Below are 21,392 nucleotides of genomic sequence, written 5' to 3' on the forward strand. Positions count from 1 at the left end.
ATGTGGGAAACACAGTAGCTACAACTGAGTTATTTCCTATCAGATGTTGAAGTGTAAGGAGTCTATGAGAAAAATTGGTCGGTTTTGTACCTCTCTTCGTAGTGCTTTTTATTTTAGTTTTGTATTTTTTTTTTAAATAGAAACAAAATTAAATCAAATGTAATTTTTGATAATCAAGTTTTGATCAACTTTGCTTGTACTCCTCTGTTAAATATTTTGTGTGTGTGTTTTTCTTTTTTTAATAGATCAATTTCCCACTTTTGGTTGGTTGTTTTTGTTACGTTTTCTGTTACAATGGATGTAAACAGATTAAGCAGTGCATTACATTTCGTACAGGGCAGAAACCCACCTAGAAAACACAACTTTCCCCTCTGCCTTACCTGAAAAACTGGGTTAAGTTGCTTAACATACTCAAAAACAAACCGGAATCATCGGCTTGCTTTCAGAATAAATTTAAGCTTCTCAAAAATGTGATATTTTTGAGGAACTGCATCGTATCAGTTCACGTAAGCATTCCAGTAACTACATGAAGGGTGCCGAATTACAAAAATAAAATATATAATCTTATATAATTCACGTGTCCCGTCAAGTCCGGAATTTTGTTTTGAAAGATAGGGCGGAAGTGTAAAGTTCAGCTTGATCTATGTTGCATGTATTCAAAGAGCGTCACTGGCTGCTTTATTATCATGGCTCAGTTTAAATATCGGTGCAGCGTGTCTTTTCTCTGCTGAAGCCCGCTGCGTCTCGTCTGTTTTCAAGTTTTTGCCATTTTATGCGGGGAATAAAATTTGATACACTACAGGAAAAACGTTGTTCTGCAACAACAAACCATTAGTCGACTGCTGGCGATAATTTGGGATTATGGTCATCAAGGTTTACGTCGCTTCCTCAAGTGGCTCCGTCGCAGTGAGTGTTTGCAAATGTGTGATGAAACTTGCTGTGTTTTGCAAATCTTAAAACGTTTCGTTGCTGCCTATATGATGAATTATGTAACTGATAATGAGCGCCTGTTGGTGGCCAAGTAGTGAAAGTAGACAGCGTTATTCTAACAGGTGAGATGATCTCTTATATAATAATAAAACAAATCTTAATAATAGTAATAATGATAATGATAATAAAACACCACTTTGACTCAAAGTTAAAACAAGTCTGTACACTAGCACAAAATTACAGGACCAAGTCAGGAAGTACAAAAGGAAAACATTACTATGGTTTATTTTATAGTGTGAGGTCAAAAGTATATGTTCCCATATGGTCATGTTTTCATACTTTTTTGCCCTTAATAAATTAAATTATAAATTTGGAAGCTGATTATTCTTCTTAATCAGGATACATTCTGATAAAAAAAATATTTGATCTGAAGAACTTGGAGCAAAAAGGTAAAGACACTGAACTTCTAAAGAGGTGCAATCAAGATTTAAAAGAGAAAAGGAGAATTAAGATGTGTTGCTTTGTTGATGTTTTTAAGCATGATCAAGACAGTGAAATCCTAAAAGATATGCCCCTTGTTTCCCATCCATCCTTTTATCTTCAGCAGTAATCATATTTCTGTCTGGTTCTCCACCTTTTGATCCATAAATGCCTCTTAATGCTGAACCTCTGCGAAATGTTCTTTTCAACCCATTTATTTCCCCATGCAATGCTATTAGACATCAGCAGTGTCTGCTGCTCCGTCTATAGGATGGAATCTAACCACTTTGACTGACTTATATTATCTTCTTTGAAAGGTGACCTAATGCATTTTTATAAGTAATACCACAAGCTAGCAGTACTTTCTAATATCCTGTTGAAAATTTAAATAATTATATATTTGGGATTTGGACTTGGAGAAAAGCTAAAAGAAAACACAGTTTGACTCATTTCAGTGGTATGGGGTGCCTTAAATTTTCTAAACCATAATGATTTTGCAATGGCTACACAAACAGAGCACCAAATGTAGCTCTTGTGTTGTAGCCACTTGGCAAACAACCACCAACACATCATTTTAAAATAGGGCAGAGCTGATATGAGTGTTAGTAGAAAAATGATCAAACAGCTCTCCTGCATGAATGCTCAAAGAGTTAGGTAATGGTACAGATGAGTAATATATTTATTTTATCATGCTCAGCTCCTCAAAATGGGCCTCTACAATCTGTGGATGTTTACAAAAGAGTTATTTTTAATCTCATCACACATACATTCAAAGCACAGAGTCTCTGGTGGTTTTTTTTCCTTTTTTTTCTGGTCTTGCACATTTTCACGTAGGCTCAAGTAATTCCACCATTTGGGTCAGCTAGTGCAAGGCAGAGCTGATGTGAGTGTTATTCGTTCTGAATGCTTTTGATTTAATTTGCTGAATAAAGAAGAAACACAGAGGATGGGTCAGTCAGTTGGTGTAAGTGAAGACTAAAGTAAAGACTGTTTTTGAAGGGCAGTAATAGAAAGTCAAGAAATCTGGAAAACACTCAAATACATAAGTGCAAAAAAAAAAAAAAAACAGGCAAGCACAGAGAAAATAGGTTGTAAATGGGTCTAAGTTTGACCCCAGAGAAGCATAATCAGTTTAACACAAGCAGATTAATGGGGTGGAAATGATCAGCAGAGAATAGATATGCTGATTAGGTTATCCTCTTCTCTTCATTACAAAGATCTGTTGAGTCCAATCAAAAATGTATTTTATTGATATGAATGAAGGCTCTGTGGACATGCAAAAAAAACAAAAAAACAATTCTGGTCTAATAAATAGAGATGTGTTTTTTCAAATATGTATATAGCTCAGGTGGGAGAGTCCATTGAATGGACAACTATTAGTTGGTCAGTCTGTAAATGTGTTCTAGTGTCAAAAGAAACTCGGTGTCCTGTTTTCACGTTGTCACAAGCCATGTTAGGGGGTCAGAGCAAACATGTGGAAGAAGTTTCAATCAGACAAGACCAATATTGAACTTCTAAACATACACCTAAGAAATTACTTTGATCCAAGCATTATGAATTTCTGTTGCCCAACTGAGAATATTTGGCAATATTTCAAAATTGTCATTTACAGAGACTCTCTCAATTTGTTTGTATACTTTTGTGCCTGTACATTTTACAATATATTCGATAAGCCCAAACAAAAAAAAGCTTAATTCATCCACTGATAGTATTGCTGACGCTGATTGGGAGCACTTTATTCATTCAATATTTAGAGCCGCCCTACATTTCACCTCATCATTTTAACACTGCGATCTTCTATCACTGGTTCTGCATGAAGCTCTAACCTTTGGTCAAATGGACTCCAGTGGTCCAGATAAAACTGTTTTTTTTTTTTTTTTCTTCTACCAGACAAAGAGAACCTTTCGGAGATAACGGATTATTTGCGGTCTTGTCTGGTCTTGTCTATAACTGACCACACAGAACAATCCCTTATTGTCTTTAAGCAAGAACAAAAGCCCCTTTGTGATTCTTACCAATCATGGACCGTCTAATTCAGGTCTGTAAATGAGCTAACTGAGTCTGCTCTATGTCAATATGTAGAAATGTGGAAAATTGTCTTTGGGTTACAAAAACAAGAGCTCCAAATCCGATCTGGAACACCATGAATCACTTACACAGGCAAACTCTCAACAGAATGGAAGTAAAATAGAAGAAGAAAAAAAAGAGAAACTAAAAATGTACAATAAAAGCTTGACAAGGTAACTGGAAATGACTAAAAGAATCACATTCAAAGTGAAGAGAAAAAAAAAAAGATAATTCCAGGAAGAAACAGGTTTGCAGTGATTGCCCTGTGAGCCTATACTGTGTGTGACGGATGCTTCAAGTGTGGGAGGTTTCTTTTCCTCTAAATATATCTTTGGATGTTTCTTTCCCACAAAGTTAACAAATGCTGTCATGCATCCTGAGAGGTGCACAGTCTCCCAGAGGTCAGCCCCACAGGGAACAGCTGTATCCACTCCAGATCCCAGCTGTCTCTTCCATGACCCTGTTGCGTATGTTTCTGTTGTTTCAGGGGGCTTGTAAAACGGTGCTTTCGCCGAGGCTTGTCAATCAGACCCATCATTCCGTACAATCCAATTATGGCTGAAACAGACATATTAGCAACAATCCTATCCTAAACGGCATGCCATTAGCTAATTGCTGTGTGGAGGAAGAAGAGATTCATGCCAAGCTTAAAGGATTTCAGATCTGAGATTCCAAACCTACACCTCTCCATAAATCAATAATAGTTCTAAATGCTCACACTGCAAACTGAGTCCATATGACGTTAATGCGTTTCAAGAGTCGATATGAACTTGTGTTTGTGTGAGCAATGAAGTAAGCCTTTCAGTGGGCTGAGAGGCAGAATTGTAATTTCTTTCATTCTTTTGTGTTGTTTATGAGGTTATAAAATCGTGTATTGTGTTTCTTGTAGAGGCTCCGGTCCTGGTTTTTATGAAGAACTGTGTTTATAATTCAGGTGCGTTTTTCAAAGCGAATCATCTTTGCTTCCCTCTTTTGACCCGTCTAGGTAAAGAAACATCAGCAGGCAGTTGTGGGTTTCCTGGAGGCAAATCGGATTAACTTCCAGGAAGTCGACATTACCATGCTGGAGGAGCAGAGGCTCTGGATGTACCGCAACATCCCCAAGGAAAAGAAACCAGAGAAAGGCAACCCACTGCCTCCGCAGATCTTCAACGAGGATCGCTACTGTGGTGTAAGATAAATATCAGTTTCTACATCTTAGTAATTGCCACCGTATCAGCAGTTCTTCAAACGTCCAAGTTTTTGTGAGGTGAAGTTTAACCATAATTTTTTTTTTTTTTCGTTTTAGCCAGCAACTCCACGTGTTGTGTTACTCCTGAACATGGAACACTTTGTTATAATCTCTTGCTTAGCTAATTTTAACACAAAACATAACATAGAATCTGAATTAAAAGATAAAATATTTGTTCCTCTACTTTTTGTGGACTGATTTGTGTTTAAATGCTGCATTTCTGTATAAAAAACGGCTACGACACAAGTGTGCCTTGGTGCAATTCAATGAAAGCTTAAAAGGCATACATCAAACGTTTGACTTTCTAATTTTATCTGGGCTTGTTATTTATGATCGTTGCATTTATTTCCACTGTTAAAACTAGGATACACGGATTTACATACAGATTTCTTTGCCTTTGTTTTTCCTTTTTCATCACCCTTTGATGTTTCAGATCAATAAACATTTTTTTTATATATTTGATGAAAATAACATGAATAAATGCCTCTTGCAGAAGCTTTTGATTGAGAGCAAAATTCAAGATTCTATCAAAGCCGAGACTTGAACTGCATTGTCTCCTTGTCCCTCGTGTTCCTTCCCTTCAAATCAAGAGTCCATTCGGCTTACATACTTTAGACAAACTGATTCAAATGGTGAGATTGTTTCACATTCACAAAACCGTCCCCCTGTGTGTTGCCAATAAGAGGCCACACACGTATTCAGCTCTGTTCTCATTAAAGTGTCTTTCCTCAATCTGTTTCCTGTTTACAGCAATAGGCAGACAGTGGCCTGGTAGGACCAATCTGTTTTTACATTGCCATATCAGACAAATTTTTTTTTCTCTTCAAAATGTAGTGATGTTTGCCCTTTAAGGGTACCTATGTTAGTGAATGAGATGGAGCAGTCGGATATGTTCTCATCTAAGATCGCACGCAACTCTGTAATCCCCTCATAATCCAGTTTCATGGATGGGGGCGGATTATCAGCTCTGGCTGCCATCACTCTCGCTTGCTAAGGTAATCCAACGTTACTCTGCGGTGCCTTCTGGGTACATTATAGTTTTTAATAAATGCTTGAGGAAGACGTCCTTACGGAGAACCAAACGAACATCTTTCGACATTCAGAGAAATAAATCTGCATTTCACTAAATATCAACATTTTGTCCTTCCATCTCAGGACTACGAAGATTTCTTCCAGTCAAAGGAGAACAACACTGTGTTTGCATTCCTCGGACTCAGTTCTCCACTCAGTAAGACAGTGAGTTTATGTTCATATATAATCAAATACATTGTCTCTGTACTGTAAATCACTCAGTGCACTGAGAAATCTACTTCTTCAGTTACGTAGAAAATGCTCTCTTTCACAACATTGCTTGATCAGCAGCTCATACTCCCCTCCCCACAATTTAGTTTCTGGTTAAACTGGTGAATCACCAGTTGGCATTTCATAAGCATCAGCTTTTTATTCACTTGTGAGTGGGGGAGGAGGGAAAATGAAGAAACAGTAGTACAAATTTCAACAAATTGTGAGATTCAGCGCTCGTCTCGGTTTCATCTACATTTTTGTTTTTACTACATTCCTATTTATGTTGTATGCTCTCCAAATATGTTTACATGCACAACACAACACAACTTTCATTAATTTTATTTTATTTTTTTTTATCTAAATTTTGAGGTGCTTTGAGTCATTTGAATTTGACTGTTTTGGCCCAGTATATAAATGTAGATAAGTTATGATTCTTTAGTTTTTTTTCCCCCAAGCAAAAAATTCATGTTTATCCATGCATCACATGTTACATCCAAGCATTCACCAAAACCTTCTTTTTACTCATACTTCTTAATACTCGTACTTAACGTTTTATTATTTTCAGTTTCTGCCCTGAATGGGAACAAAATAATGGCAATCTGAAAATAACGTTGGGATTTTTTTATTTGTGATTTTTATTTTTATTTCCCTCCCTCCCCAGGATGTAGAGTGCTAGATCAAGCTGCCATCTTGTCATCAGGACATCTTTACACATTCATAGCTTCCTGCATTGCATCACCTCCTTTCTCGTGACGACTCCAGAGTTTTGCCAAACTTCAGCCCTAGTGAATGCCGCCTCGCTGACCCATTCACCGGATCTGAAAAGGGCCCGACCCTGCAGCTACAGAGATGAAATCATGGAGGACTAACTTTTTTCCCTGGTTCCGTTTGCGTTTTGGTTTTGTTGCTTAACACGGCGCATCGGCAAACGATGCTTGTAGCACATATCCCCGCTAACTCCAGAACCACGTAGCAGCATTTTCCATCAGTGGCCTTTTAAAAACGTCAGTGCAATGGACGGGGGTAAATGTTTAGGTGCTTCACTGCAGGACAGTTTTTGTTTACACCCTTGTTTAAGTGAGCGAGCGTCTGTGTTGCATACTTTCTGTTAGCGTCTGCATCAGTCAGCAGCTGCTAATGAAGGGCTGGTTGGATGAAGGGAAGACTTAATGTAGCCTAAAACAAACCAGGAGTTCACCTGGGTGCCTGTCTGTGTCTATGTTGGGACCAAATCAAATCTTACAAGTTCAAAAGGTTTACTAAATGTCAGGATTAAATAATTAGTAGCTACCTTTATCTAGTTAAATAATGCTGTTTTAATATTTCATGTTTATTTGTTCCTGCGCATGCAGTCGGTCCAGTGGTATGATTTAAACCTGGGACATTTTGGCCTTCCCATGCCATCTCTGGGTCTACATCTTGGACTCTTTGGTTCTATAGAGGCTGCATTTTGTTACAGACGAAGACAAACAAAGGCTGTATGGATCATTTTAATCCTGGGATTAGGTGCTCCAGTTGTTTTGACAGCTTGTGTTTCCCCTTCCCTCTACACTGCCAAATGTTAAAGTAAACACGCACTCCACTGTGGACAGACTTCAATCATTGTGCTGTATATGTCATGAAATACAAGTTTAACTTTTCTTATCTTTCAGTCTTAAGTCTATATTTGCTCTCCAATCCCTGTTAAAATGCTTTTTGTTTGATATTATCTCATCATCATCATCATCATGGATTAACAGATCTATTATTTTCTCAACTCAAATGTAGCATTACAGGCAAAGTTTCATGCAATTTTACTGATATGTCTCCTTTGTTGTTGCATCATGAGATGATCTTGTATTTTTTTTGTTAACGGTGATCTACAGGTTCACTTACCACAAAGTATACTGTGCTACTCTTCCTGTTTTGCTGTCTTTTTTTATTTTTGGCTTGTTTTTCTGCTTGTAATAAACTCATAAGAACTGTACTCAATCACACATTACTGTAAAGATTATTTTTGCATAAATGCAGATTACATTATTTCACAATAATTGCTTTGCTGTCAAGTGCATTTTATTTTTTTTACACTGGCTTTTACTTTAACATAGATGAGCACAACTGTAAAATATAGTAAACTAATGATGAATTAAAAAAAAATGAATTAATAGTAAGAGATCAGCACATCCTGGAAAACCCTCAGTGTGGCTGTTTAACAGAGAGCATCACATACACTGCCTTACAAAAGTGTCATATGGACAGATAAAAAAGCACTACTTTTAAATGTAGTATGATGTTATGAACAAAAGTTTCACATAAGAGTGAAGTGGAAGGAGTAACATTGCTTTTAATTTGTCAAGTTATTTGTGTTTTATTTCATTCCAATGAAAATGTAGTGCAATACAGAAAATCAAACTCAGTTTTCTTTGTTTTTTTTTGTAATTTACACCCTGGTATTACTTTGTCAGAAATGTGTATGTGGCTCCTTTAAGGCCCTGAAGAGTAAAACAAAAACGGAAGTAAAAGCTGATCCTGGGAAAAAGAAAACAAAGGTGATAAATTACGGCAATAAAGCCACGACTTCTCTACAGCCAAGGCCCCCTGTTTGCTGCTCTCTTCTGTGTAAACCTAATGGAGTTAGCCATGGAGCAAATAAAACGTTCTTATTTGACTTTCAGATTCCAAGATAGTTTTGGACAATCATAATTACAAATAAAGTGTTCATTAAATGAACTTTTCTAACATGTTTCTGTCTTTTGTAAATCTGTAAGGGTATTCTGCCTAAATGAATGATGGGCGAAACATAAGTGCATGAAACACAATGTTAAAAACCATAGTTTTATATAACTGGACTTTTGTTTTTTTTTCCAGGCTCTACAATGAATATAATCATAAAATCTACAAAACACACAACAGATTCTAAACCTATATTTCAGTAATGGCCCTGGTTCTCAGTAATTTAAAGCAGCTTCTGTTACTACTTGTTCACATGACTACAAATTAATAATACCAGTCGTGTGTGCTGAAACCTCAGGATGGAAATATTTGAAGTTCTGAAAACAAACAAAGCACAAAAACGTGATGGATGGATCTCGATCTCAAATTACAGAGGCTACAGTCTGTGATCTTCTCTTGAGTCAGTTTCAATCATTTCCTGTAAATTCTTTCCTTTCACCTTCCTTGACCATCAGTCATCCTGTTTGTAACACGACCACTCTGTTTGTCAGGCAGAGAGTGCCTCTTCGCATGAGACTTGATGCAACATAATTTCCCACCAGAGCCTGATTTGTATCTCAGAGTTTGTAATGATTTACTAGAACATCAATATGTGCTTAGCCTGTTTTTCTTTCCAAGCGTCACTCTTCTGTATTTTTGTCAACGGCAGAGAAAACTAACCAGATGTAGAAAAGGCTACATAGATTCATTAAGTCTCATATTGTTGTGATGTCGTTCAGGCAGTTTAGAGTCTTTGTGTGTGTTTTTTTTAAAATCCTGTGTATATTTATTAGTAATCTAAATAATCAGTGTGTGTGTGTGCGTGTGTGTGAATTTCTAATTTAGTCGCGCACCAGTGAAAAAAGAGCTTTAATGGCTCATAATGTTTAAGATATGACCTTTCACCATTTACAAAAAAGCAAGTATTTCTTTGTCTTTTATTTCCTTGGCATAATCTCACACTAAAAATATAAGTAATAATTTAACCCTTTATATTAGTAAATATTTAGTAAGAACAGCCTTTCATTAAGAAATGCCAAATTCTTTTTCACAAAAATCAGTTCTCTTACTTTTTGCAGAATCCTTCTTTTTCTTAAAACTAGATGAGTGTGTCTCATAACAAAATTTCTCACCTTAAAATTACACTTTTTATTACGACTGGTTAAAAAGATGAAGGGGCTCACTGTGACTTTCCTTCTTCACGCTTTCTTTCTTCTAAAAGACATTTAAAAGTCCCAAGACATGTTGCTGTTTTTCAGTTATAACCTTCCTGACTTAAAAGAGATTATATATTGCCTTAATGAGATATAAATTTTGTACCTCGTTATGGTCACAAAGTTTTCTCGAGACGCTCGTGAATTTATTTGGCATGCTGGCATTGTTAATGGTTGCAGTAGAAGCACTTTGTCCTCAAAATAACACGTTTTGTTGGCCTTCCACAACATAAACTTATGCAGAAATCATTTTTTCTCTGGGCTTTTCTCCTTAAGGGTTGCCACGGTGAGTCATCTGTCTTCATGTAGCTCTACCTTCCGCATCTTCTTCTCTCACACCGATTGTGCAGCTACCTTGTGGATGCATTGCTGATGCGAAAAAATAAAAGAAATATATATATATATATATATATATATATATATATATATAAATGACTAAATTACTCATTTTTTTAGAACTTTTGTCAATGTCGCAGTTACTTTGAATACTTATGTGGCCGTGTTCTTTCAGTCATTTTGTCTTCATTTTTAAGGCCAACACTTCTGCCCCATTTGAAGTTTTCATTTTGAAGAGAAATCATTGCATATCACTTGCTCATTTTTGCCAGTCATTATGTCCTCCTCGTTCACTGCTGCCAAATAAACTGCGTATTTGCAAAACTAATTTACTACCATTTGCATGGTAGCTAAATTAGTCTATTATTCACAAGTAAATCAGTAATTAGACACGAAGAATCAAGTGCACTTTTTGAAATGCCTATAAGAGTGTGCACTATGAAAACAGTAATAAGGAGAAGTTGTGCAGATTCTCAGTAAAGGAAATTATGGTGAGCAAAAATAGCCGAAGTCAGTTGACTCAAAATGCTGAATAGACAAATACACTTTTGCAATACATCTGAGCACAGATTGCCCCCTTCCTTCACCCTCCACACACCCCGGCCCCCATATCCGGCCTCCCTGAAATTTTAACTAGATGTTCAATCTAATTTTAAACATCTTTTGGTAATTAAAACTGTATGAGTCTGTTTGCCAAACACAGGACATGACCAGTTTCAGAACTTTGTACAGTTTTTGTTGCACAGTATATCACATGTTTGTCATGTTTGTGAGGATGCTATTTATCAGTGTTATATGCCACACTTTTAGGACTTTTTTCTGGTTACATCACAAATATTTTTTACTTCTATTGTCACTTTCCTGTCACCTTGCAGTCATACATCAATTTGTGTCGGTCTACTAGAAATTACAACTGTAAAGTAGTGTCTTGTATTATCGAACATGCTCCGGAAGGTGCAGCTCTGTTACACTTAGCAGTGCTGTTTTGCTTTGCTGAACATTTGTGGAAGAAAAAAATTGGTTTGTACAAGGAAATGAATAATTGCGCTGATCACAGAGAAGCAGAGTTTCATAATAGGAAATGTTTTGCATCCAGGCTTGAAGCGTTATAAAAGATGGTGGGCAGGAGCTAGTTCCTGAATGTCAAGTGCTTGTGAAAGTGAGGGGCTGCTAGAGGCCAAGTTTTCATTATTTTTCTGTTCTTGTTTAAAGAGAGGCTGCATCAAGCCTGCAAGGTAAGAGAATTTTATTTTATTTTTTAAAAACAGCCACATTATAATTTATTAAGTTGGAACATCTAAAAATGATAAGACAGGAATAACGTAACATGGTCAGAAGTCAAGCTCGCTCGACATTTGTTCTCAAACACGCTTCCTTTTGATGTTGGATGTTTTCCTCTGAATCTTTTGACACATTATTTCATCATCTCTAAAAATATAAAATAATAATAATAAAGCTAATATATTGCACACTTGCTTTCTAAAAGTAACGCATATTGAAAGGTGTTCTGTTCACGTTGAGTGTTAGATCTTTTTTTTTTTATGTGTGGTGTAAAAACAAAATGAAATCCCCTGTCATGTTCCATCTTTAATGATTGATCAAAATGTCAACATGTTCCAGTTTGCAGTTCAAGTCCACACAGTCCATTTTATTCAAAGGGATCCGCATGGCGCGCACACCCTGCGACACAAACACGTTTTCTGTTTGTTTATTAATTTTTAAGTAGTGGGAGATAATATTTGGACATTCAGGTAAGAAGTGAACGTACTTTATCCTTTCGAGAAACGAGAAATAACGATATAGTATCCAAAAGGCTCTTATTTCAGTCCAAAATTTGTAACATGTAACCATCATTGTAGAGGGAACAATAACTTCCTCTTTTTTACTTAAATTTTCTGTACCTTTTGCAGAATTTGGCCTTCTCCGAGGACCTAATATGGAAAGTCAGCATTTTCGTTTCCTTTTAATTGCAGGTGAGATTCTGTTTTTCTGGACACATACTTTCTGTTCATCTTTGGTGAAATGATTTCTCTTACAATTACATCAGCAAAGCATTTCTTGCTCCCACGTGAAATTTTGACGGATTTCACGTGGGAGCACTTTTTTTATTGACGCTTGTTGTAGATCTTCACAACATCACACATAATTTAAACTATATGTAATTGCCCTTCAGGTCTGCTGAGCTTACCTCTACTTACAGGTCAGTAAACTCCGAGCACATGGCTGGATATCTATGTCCATTTTGTTAAAGAGGCCTCTTGGCTGTCTTTGTCCATTGCTTTTTTAAATTATTATTATTATTATTATTATTTTATTTTAAATTGGCTACATTTCATTTCCAGAATGTGATAAAATTAGGCTTGTTGGACCTTCACGTTGCGCTGGCAGAGTGGAGCTCTACCATGACGACGTCTGGGGAACCGTGTGTGATGATCACTGGAGCGTTGCTAATGCTGAGGTGGTGTGCCGAGAGTTAAACTGTGGCGTGGTTATGGAGGCCAAGAAAAGCGCGTTCTTTGGAGAAGGCGCAAATGAGATCTGGTTGGATGATGTGCAGTGTACTGGGAAAGAGACCTCCATTACCAAGTGTCAGCACAAGCCTTTTGGGATTAATAACTGCGGGCATAGTGAAGATGCTGGAGTCATATGCTCTGGTAAGTCTGATATTACTCACTATACTTGAGTTGCGTCATACATTAAATTAGAGCCCGTACTTATTATCTGGGAAAATAAATGTATGTGCTTTTTAAAACCAGAGTTAAAAGAAGCACGTTTGTAAAATGTGTGCAAATGTTACAAGACTATAATCGTAAATGTACTTTCAGAATTTAAGTTCACTTTGAACTTAAATGAGTTCAAAGTGAACAAGGTCAAAATCAAACCGGTGGAACTATGCTTATCAGTAGACACACTATCTGGGTAAAGATGTATCGTTCAGGTTTGTTGAAGCATGGACCCTGATCTTCTACCTCTTATTACAAATCTAGACTTTTAAATACTTAAAAACTGTCTGAATATCAAATCAAATGAGCAGGGAAAATCATCCAGGGTCCCAAGAGCCCATATTGCTGCTGTGTGGCAAGTTTTGCACAGTTTCATCATCAAGATTTTTCTTAATCCAATCTCAACAGTGGCGTTTCTTTCTGCACCAAATTCACCAGGGCAATCAGAGTGGCCAATGTGGGGTATAGAATGAAACAATGAAACAAAAACTATTATCAGTATTTCATTTTTTTAACCGTTGTGTTTACAAATGGAGTCCAACCGACCCCACATGTAAAACTCGTATCATTTGCCTCAGTCCTCGCACGCACAAGGGTTAATACATATTAGGGTGTACTAGGCGTATTCTGTGAGCTGCGACGACTCTGTGCAATGTATTTTAATGACTTGACATAAAAGTGCTAATCTTAAAAATTATTAATTGTACATTATTATTTCTGAAAATAATATACATCGTCCTTTCACTTATTTGGTTCTGATCCTCGTTGAGGCTCTTATAAAACATGACAGATTAGGATCTCTCACTAAACAAAAACAACAATAAGTGACCTATTTCAGATATTTATTGGAGTAAATTGACATGCCTTGCAGTAAACCGAAAGTACATTTGCAGAATGCTTCATCTTGCACTGCAAAATGGGAAAATGGGTAAAAATGAAGAACATCTACTCCAAAGCCTTTTATGACTAAATTATTATTATTATTGGTTTTTGTTTGTTTTTATTGTCATTGATTTGAGTGGTGGATGAGATTATCTGCCCCCCGCCCCCTTTCAAGCTTTCCTGTTATGTTATACTGATCACTGTCTGTTGTTTTAGAACATATTCGGATTCTCAACGGAACCAGTCGTTGCAATGGCAGAGTGGAGCTCTTCCAAGATGGCCAGTGGAAACGAGTGTGCAGCAGTGACTGGGGTAAGGAAGAAGCAGACGTGGTGTGCCGGGAGATCAGCTGTGGCTCACCTGTTGTCCAGGCTGCGACGCAGTACTTTGGAGAGGGACAGGGCCTGCATGGTGTCAAAGCGAGCTGTGTGGGGAACGAGACCTCCATCAACAACTGCGTGATGCAAGACTTCAGAGAAACCTGCATTGATGCTACCATCTCCTGCATGAGTAAGTCAAACACATAACTCACATCACACACTAATTTACTTCAACTTTAACGCTGAACATTGTATTTTTGTCACATGCTTGGATGGAAATATCTCGATTTCCTTTCCGAAACTTCACAGACAGCAAGCCAATCCGGCTAGTAAACGGGACTAATCGATGTTCCGGCCGCGTAGAAGTGTACTATGAGGGACAATGGGGAACCGTTTGTGATGACAAATGGGGCATGCAGGAAGCAGCTGTAACATGCCGAGAGATGAACTGTGGGAATGCTCTTGCTGTCAAGTACAAGGCCTTCTATGGAAGAGGGCAGGACCAGGTCTGGTTGGATGATATAGACTGCACTGGTCATGAGAAGTCCCTCTCTGACTGCCCACACAGAGGTTTTGGAGAGCATGACTGCGACCACCATGAAGATGCTGGCGTTGTTTGCTCAGGTGACACGTGCTCTAATATTTTTGCCACTGATATATGCACAAGTCGTTTTACATAAATCTGACACGAACCTCTTTAACTGCTCACTTACCAGAGAACGTGAGATTGATTAACGGGACCGACAGCTGCTCTGGCAGAGTAGAGGTCTTCCACAATGGTCGCTGGGGAAAGATCTGCAGCAACAGTTGGGGTGGGACAGAGGCTACAGTGCTCTGTAAAGAACTCAGTTGTGGAACTCCAAAGAAAAACCAAGACGTCTTCACTTTTGGTGACAGCCCGCTGGCGGGGTTTATAAGTAGATGCTCTGGTAACGTGAGCTCCATCAGTCAGTGTGTGGTGGACGAACACGTCGGGAGATGTGAAGGTATTTCTATCGCATGTGCAGGTAAGACAAACTATTTGTAAAAACAATATGTATCTCTCCATATTTTTAATAAGGAAAAACAAAGCATTTAAGTTTCCATGTTGAACCAGTTCATAAAAAGGCTCTTTAGTGGTTAATTTTTAATTTTTCTTATCCATTGCAAGCCATCTTCATGTCACTGTGCCACATTGTATTTGCTAATTAACTTTGATTTTAATTATACATTAGTACAGTTGTGAACATAGTACAGAGTAGACTAAGGTAAATATAGTTCTCACTTATTTATGTAACATAACTATTTTGTACCTTTTGCATCATATTGTTTTGTGAAGCCAATAAATAATACTAGCTTAGGAATGTATATTTGCTTTGAGAGATAAATTGGTATGCCCATTATTTTGGTGCAATGCAGATTCCAAAGTTTTGTAGCCATCATGCCTTTGAAAAGAGTACTAATCAAATATAATAAGTGCTACACTAAATTGTTCTCTGATCTGGCAATCAATAACTCTTTTGTACTTCAAATATGACTTTTCTTCAGGTAATCCTCCAATTAGGGTTGTTAACGGCACTGACCGATGCTCTGGTAGAGTGGAGGTTCTGCATGATGGCCAGTGGGGAACGGTGTGTGATGACGAGTGGGACATCAGAGATGCTCAGGTGGTGTGCAGAGCCCTGGACTGTGGAACCGCTCAGACAGCTAAAACTTCAGCCTACTTTGGTCAAGGCCAGGGAGACATCTGGCTCGATGACGTTAGCTGCTTCGGCAACGAGTCGTCCCTTTTGCATTGCCGCCGACCTCCTTTCGGAGAAAATAACTGTGGCCATGGGGAAGATGCTGGGGTGATTTGTTCAGGTATCTATGCTATCATCTTTTATCCTATGTTTCAGAGGTGTGATCATCAAAATTTTAAGTGGTCAGATCACCTAGAAAGCTCTTGTTTTTTTGTTTTTTTTGTTTGTTTTTTTAGCTAACCTTAGGCTGATAAATGGCACTGACACCTGCTCTGGCAGGGTTGAAGTCTACAACGGGGGCCACTGGTCATCAGTATACAATGTCAACTTTGGCATAAATGAAGCTGCCGTGGTGTGCAGAGATATGAATTGTGGAGATGCTGTCAAGGCCTCAGGATCATTTGGGGAAAGTGGAGAACTCAGAGGCTTAAAGATGAGTTGTAGTGGTACGGAGCGCTCCGTCACTCAATGCACGGTGAGAGAGTACACAAGAAACAGAAACGATCGTATTGAAGAGGCATCAGTCCAATGCTCTGGTATGTGGCGTGTCAAATTTTTAACAAACTATCTCAATGAAACGTTAATTTGCACGAAATTTTGTAATTTTCTGATCTGACCCCTGTATGTCGCCTGTAATTTCCAGGAAATGTGAAGTTATCTGACGGGCCCCATCGTTGTGCTGGAAGAGTGGAGTTTTTTGACAAAGGCCAGTGGGGGACTGTGTGTGGGGAATCCTGGGACATTAACGATGCAACGGTTGTGTGCAGACAGCTGAACTGCGACAGGGCTCATAAGATTACCAAAATGACAGAGTATGGCCTCGGGTCGGGACAGACCTGGATTGATCAAATTGAATGCAGTGGAAGGGAGTCTACTCTTTCCCAGTGCCCACAAAGACCATATAGAGACAGAACATGCAACACAACTGCTAAAGCTGGTGTGATTTGCACAGGTGAGTAATAAAAAAAGCGAGAAAAAAACCAAAAAAATAACATAGTTTGTTTCCTTGGTTTTGTTTTTTTTCTCATTATGACATTGTGGTTGAAGATTCCTCAGTAAATACATCTGGAGGTTCTTGTCTCCTGCATGTAGTGCACATTAAAAATACCAGACATTTTTTTTTTTTTTACTCTTGATTAGATATTGTGCGCTGCATGGCTACATCTTTGCATGACTTTGTCTTCACAGGGAGTTTAGAGGTCCGGTTGGCTAAAGGCAAGGACGAGTGTTCTGGAAGGGTTGAGATCCGTCATGGTGAAACATGGCAAACAGTTTGCGATGCAGCCTGGACGGAAAGTAAGGCCGAGGTGATATGCCAGTTGCTAGAGTGTGGCCACACTTTGAACGCTCCTGGTGCTGCACAGTTTGGTCAGGGCAATGGAACTGTAGTGGAGGCGAGTGATTCGTGTTTCGGCAACCTGACTTCTCTTCAAAAATGCTCAGCAAATGGCTTTAGAAGGTCAACATGTGGACATGAACGTGACGCTGGGGCTGTATGTGCAGGTAAGGATTTTATAGATAGCTTCATGTTTTATGATATTTTCATCCAAAAATACCAAGCAGAAGACCATTCGCTGGTTTTTTGCCCTTGTTTGCATGATGGGACGACCCTGTCATTTTGAGCAGTAGAAAGGTCAGGACAGCTGGTGTTTTTTTTTTTTGCCTATGTCTCATAATTGTCTTGCGAAATGTCCTTTCGTTTTCTTGACATTTTTATTTTTAGCTTTTTTAGACGTGGAATGAGGACTGTGATAAAAGAGGTTCTGAGTTTGATTTTAATCTATATTAAAGCTACGGCAAACACAATGAAACCTGAGTTTAGATCTTTAATCGTTACTTATGGTATGAAAGTAGATTTTAATGGGTTTTATTGATTTATTTACCTGTGACAGGTTTGATCATGGTTTGTTTGTAAAGTTGTGTCTCTTTGGGTGTCCATTTGGTTTGTACAGGATGTTTTTCTGTTTTCATGCAGCCCAGGTGCGGTTGGTTGGCGGCTCAGGCCAGTGCTCTGGCCGAGTGGAGGTCTTCTACAAAGGCCAGTGGGGAACCGTGTGCGATGACGACTGGCAAATGAGCAATGCTGATGTGGTGTGCAGACAGATTGGTTGCGGTCATGCAGTCTCGGCCCCCACTAGTGCACATTTTGGTAGAGGCTCCGGTCCGATATGGCTGGACAACGTGGAGTGTACAGGCCAAGAAGTCGCACTTACGCACTGTGAACACCGCGGTTTTGGAGAAAACAACTGTGGGCATGGTGAAGATGCTGGCGTCATCTGTTTAGGTAAGGAACCAGGTTCACTTTGAATTTAGAATTCATTTTTCTTCCCTATTTGAACTTTTGTGGTTCTGCAACCGCATTTCAGGTGATCTACAAAAGCCCCAGATCACTTTGAGTCCTTCTGCAGACGTCCTCTGGGGTGAGAAAGTGGAAATCACGTGCACCGTGGCAACAGAACACTTGGGTGGGACTTTTGTGCTAAAAAAGACTCAAGGGTCATTTACTAAGGAAAAATTCTCAGACCATGAGGCAGCCACCTTTGTCTTCCCTCAAGCAGAGTTCAACCTAAATGGGTCATACTTCTGTGAATATCATAAGAAACTGGCAGATCAAATTATTTATTATCCTCAAGGAAATACAGCTGATCTGTCTGTTAAAGGTAAAAAAAAAAAAGTTTCTTCATACTTCATACTATAAATTCATATTTATATTTATATTATCATGAAATCTAAAAGAAAATGTGTCTTTATCTTGCAGTAATGTTGGGGACACCCAGCATCTCTCTGACATCTGCTCATCAGACGGTGATCTACAGTCCTGTTAAACTATCCATCACCAAAGGAAGCGCCTTGTCCATAACCTGCTCGATTCATTCCAAGTTTTCTGGTGGCGTCTTCTACCTGAGCAGGTCTGACAAAAATATCACCGAGGCCATACCGGCGTTTGGACACAGCATTTTCTACATGGCGTACTTTGAATTCCCAGAAATAGATTTTAAAGACCAAGGAGACTATGCTTGTGTCTACGCTGTTAACATCTCATCAATTCCCTTCTGTTCCTCTCCCTCCAAGACCCTCAAACTCACTGTACTCGGTAACATTTGACATAAAGAAATAATTACTTTACTTCCGTCATGTTTTTGTTTGTCGTCCGTTTTTCTTCCAACACATGTTTTTATTTTTGCAGCGACCACCTCTTCATCAGTTGTTGCAGCTGTTGTGAGTGTGTTAGTGATACTGCTTGTCTTGTTGGCCATTGGTTTCTTTGTTTGGAGAAAGAAATGGCGAGGCGCTGGTAAGATTCCTGTTTTATTGTTAATGTTTATCGAATACTAAATTGTGCAGTGGTCCATTGGGCCTTTATCACTCATCTATGTTTGAAAACTTGTAGAGTTTGTCATTTGGATGTTGCTGTGTATTACAGCTCTTATCAGCAGGGCGTAATAGATATTTTTTTAATTGTAACACACTGCATACACCAAATACATACATTCTTTTTTTTTCACAGTCTAAGGTTAAATCAGATCAAGCCTCAAATTACCAAAATTATAACTTTAAAATACATCCACAAGTGTCTGTGTGTGCCAATTAACTGAAATGTTTTAGTTAACCTATCAGAAGTTATTGTTGAAAGAGAAAGTAATCACTCCGAATGTAAACGTCTGACTTTGAAATTAGCGATAAATCTCCAATAAATTATTTCTGTCGTTGTTGTGTCTTTTAGCAAATATATACATTTTGGCAATTCTAAATGACCTAAAACAAGAAAGGCTTGTTTGATATAAAGTAAAAACTGAGTAATCCATGACTTTATGTGAAAACGAGAACTGGTTCTCAGTTGACCATGATGTTGTGCTTTCTTTTTTAGTTATCATGGTTCAGTTTAACAACAGGTTAGAAACCAAAAAACAAGAGCTGGACGACAGAGGCAACGGGGCGCTCGATGAAAGGTGAGGATAATCCGCAGCTGTCTCACTAACTTCTCCACAACTTCCTCTTTTATGCGCTCCTTACCCTGATGCTGTGTTCTTTTATATTCACTCTCTAAAAACCCATGATGCATTTTGTAAAAAAAAAAAAAAAAAAGAATATATAGGGAGATAAATAGGTAGATGCTATTTATTTGTTGAAATAAAAAAACTGTTCAGATGGCAATTGGTTGTGCTAAATTTTATTTAGGACAGGTGTTTGCAAATGTTTTCTAACTATAACAACAATATATGGCCGTTTTCAGTTTTTTGTGCTTTGGCTAAAAATTACAGAAAACCCCCCAGAAAAGAACAAACACGTCTTTGATATCGCTGGAAGAGACCAGCTCTCTACCAACTTTGACTTCTTTAGATGCAGAAGATAATGAACTAAGAGGATTCAGTGCCTGCACTGCAACGGGGGGTAGATTCTGGTCATTTGTGTATGACCAGCAGCAGGGTGGACTGCATGCCAAGCCATGGTCACATCACTAGGCACCATCCGCTGCTCTATTGTAATGCACTTTCTGTTGGGTGAAAGATATCAAGTATTTTAAAGTCAAATGACTCAAGTCCAAATGAGTTATTAGTGTAAAAGTTCCAAGTCTTTTGTGATTTCATCAGGTTGGTATTACCTGAGTCTGCGCCTCTGTTAGCTGTCACAAAAAGTTGCTGTCACTGATTTGAGGTCAAACAGTTTGGAAACTATGTTATGTGGTGACATCATCCCAATCTTATCGGTCTTCCTCATTTTTAGGGAACGTACCAACCAGTTGTACGATAGAGGACAACACGACAGCATGAAAAGAGTGAACAACAACCTTGAGTTTGAGAGCACCGAGGAAAATGTCCCAGAAGATTTGGCAGGAAGAGTCTGTTACGAGCGTGAACCACTGGTTGATCCTTAATGGATCCTTAATGGTTCAACCAGCAGTACCATCCAACCCAGGCCTACTACTTTTTTTTCCAAAGCAACACAACATCAAGCTGAGAGGCGGTGTTTAATTTCTTTATACGTTGTTGAAAACACCAACCCTGGTGTCTTAATGTTCTGAGACTTCAGAGCAAACTTATTTGTTAGAACACCCACCTATCAGGAACCAGCATTTGACCTTTTGGTGGTGTGTAGTGGCTCCTTACAAGTTCTAAAGGAAATGGGGAACTTAGTTGTGTTTTTACGTGTATTTTTTGAAAAGTAATTTTTAGTTTTTATTTTACAGTTGAATGATGTAAGCCTTATCATTTGCTTTAATGATAAGTGCAAGCAATGAACAACTGCTCATTGTTTGCACAGATAAATTATAGTTCTGATCTCTCATGCAATATAGCTCATTTAGTCAGAAACAATTATTTTCATTCAAATTCCTGTGGTAATTTTTAAAGATAAGGTAAATCATAATGCTATTTGGTGCAAGGATGAGTTGAAGGTCTTAATCACCTTGAATAAAGACGTTTTTGGGTGTTTCTCAGTAATTTGCTTTTTTGTAAAGTGTGACTGATTAATAAAGTTTTGCTTTGAAAAGAGAATTGACTTTGATCATGCGT

General features: G+C 38.2%; 2 protein-coding genes across 4 annotated transcripts; both read left to right on the forward strand.

Moving 5' to 3' along the window:
• The first annotated feature begins 648 nt into the window (after nucleotides 1-648).
• sh3bgrl2 (SH3 domain binding glutamate-rich protein like 2) lies at nucleotides 649-8,701 on the forward strand. Of its 2 annotated transcripts, none has more exons than XM_008397945.2 (4): nucleotides 649-906; nucleotides 4,463-4,648; nucleotides 5,864-5,936; nucleotides 6,654-8,701. In XM_008397945.2, exons 1-4 carry the CDS (start codon nucleotides 862-864, stop codon nucleotides 6,743-6,745), a joined length of 396 nt encoding a protein of 131 aa, XP_008396167.1. In that variant the 5' UTR covers nucleotides 649-861; the 3' UTR covers nucleotides 6,746-8,701. The 2 variants fall into 2 exon arrangements, with proteins under 2 accessions (XP_008396167.1, XP_008396168.1); XM_008397946.2 differs by having other exon boundaries at nucleotides 651-906; nucleotides 5,864-5,944.
• A 2,561-nt stretch (nucleotides 8,702-11,262) lies between these two features.
• Nucleotides 11,263-21,384, forward strand: LOC103457657 (scavenger receptor cysteine-rich type 1 protein M130-like). 2 transcript variants are annotated; one of them, XM_008397949.2, is made up of 17 exons: nucleotides 11,263-11,468; nucleotides 12,144-12,206; nucleotides 12,407-12,433; nucleotides 12,576-12,887; nucleotides 14,055-14,348; nucleotides 14,468-14,782; nucleotides 14,875-15,165; nucleotides 15,686-16,000; nucleotides 16,116-16,415; nucleotides 16,523-16,831; nucleotides 17,068-17,382; nucleotides 17,855-18,163; nucleotides 18,246-18,539; nucleotides 18,638-18,973; nucleotides 19,067-19,174; nucleotides 19,748-19,829; nucleotides 20,605-21,384. In XM_008397949.2, the coding sequence occupies exons 2-17, from the start codon at nucleotides 12,170-12,172 to the stop codon at nucleotides 20,753-20,755; spliced, it is 3,795 nt and encodes a 1,264-aa protein (XP_008396171.1). In that variant the 5' UTR covers nucleotides 11,263-11,468; nucleotides 12,144-12,169; the 3' UTR covers nucleotides 20,756-21,384. The 2 variants fall into 2 exon arrangements, with proteins under 2 accessions (XP_008396171.1, XP_008396169.1); XM_008397947.2 differs by lacking the exon at nucleotides 11,263-11,468 and adding an exon at nucleotides 11,515-11,984.
• The last annotated feature ends 8 nt before the right edge of the window (nucleotides 21,385-21,392 follow it).

Source organism: Poecilia reticulata, linkage group LG21, assembly GCF_000633615.1.
Source record: "Poecilia reticulata strain Guanapo linkage group LG21, Guppy_female_1.0+MT, whole genome shotgun sequence".
Lineage (NCBI taxonomy): Eukaryota > Metazoa > Chordata > Actinopteri > Cyprinodontiformes > Poeciliidae > Poecilia > Poecilia reticulata.

Coding starts and splice junctions, on each gene's coding strand:
- sh3bgrl2 (XM_008397945.2), top strand. CDS start 862: ATGGTCATCAAGGTTTACGTCGCTTCCTCAAGTGGCTCCGTCGCA. Junction 907..4,462: donor CCTCAAGTGGCTCCGTCGCA/GTGAGTGTTTGC, acceptor TGACCCGTCTAG/GTAAAGAAACATCAGCAGGC. Junction 5,937..6,653: donor CGGACTCAGTTCTCCACTCA/GTAAGACAGTGA, acceptor CTCCCTCCCCAG/GATGTAGAGTGCTAGATCAA.
- LOC103457657 (XM_008397949.2), top strand. CDS start 12,170: ATGGAAAGTCAGCATTTTCGTTTCCTTTTAATTGCAG. Junction 12,888..14,054: donor TGCTGGAGTCATATGCTCTG/GTAAGTCTGATA, acceptor CTGTTGTTTTAG/AACATATTCGGATTCTCAAC. Junction 15,166..15,685: donor TATTTCTATCGCATGTGCAG/GTAAGACAAACT, acceptor ACTTTTCTTCAG/GTAATCCTCCAATTAGGGTT.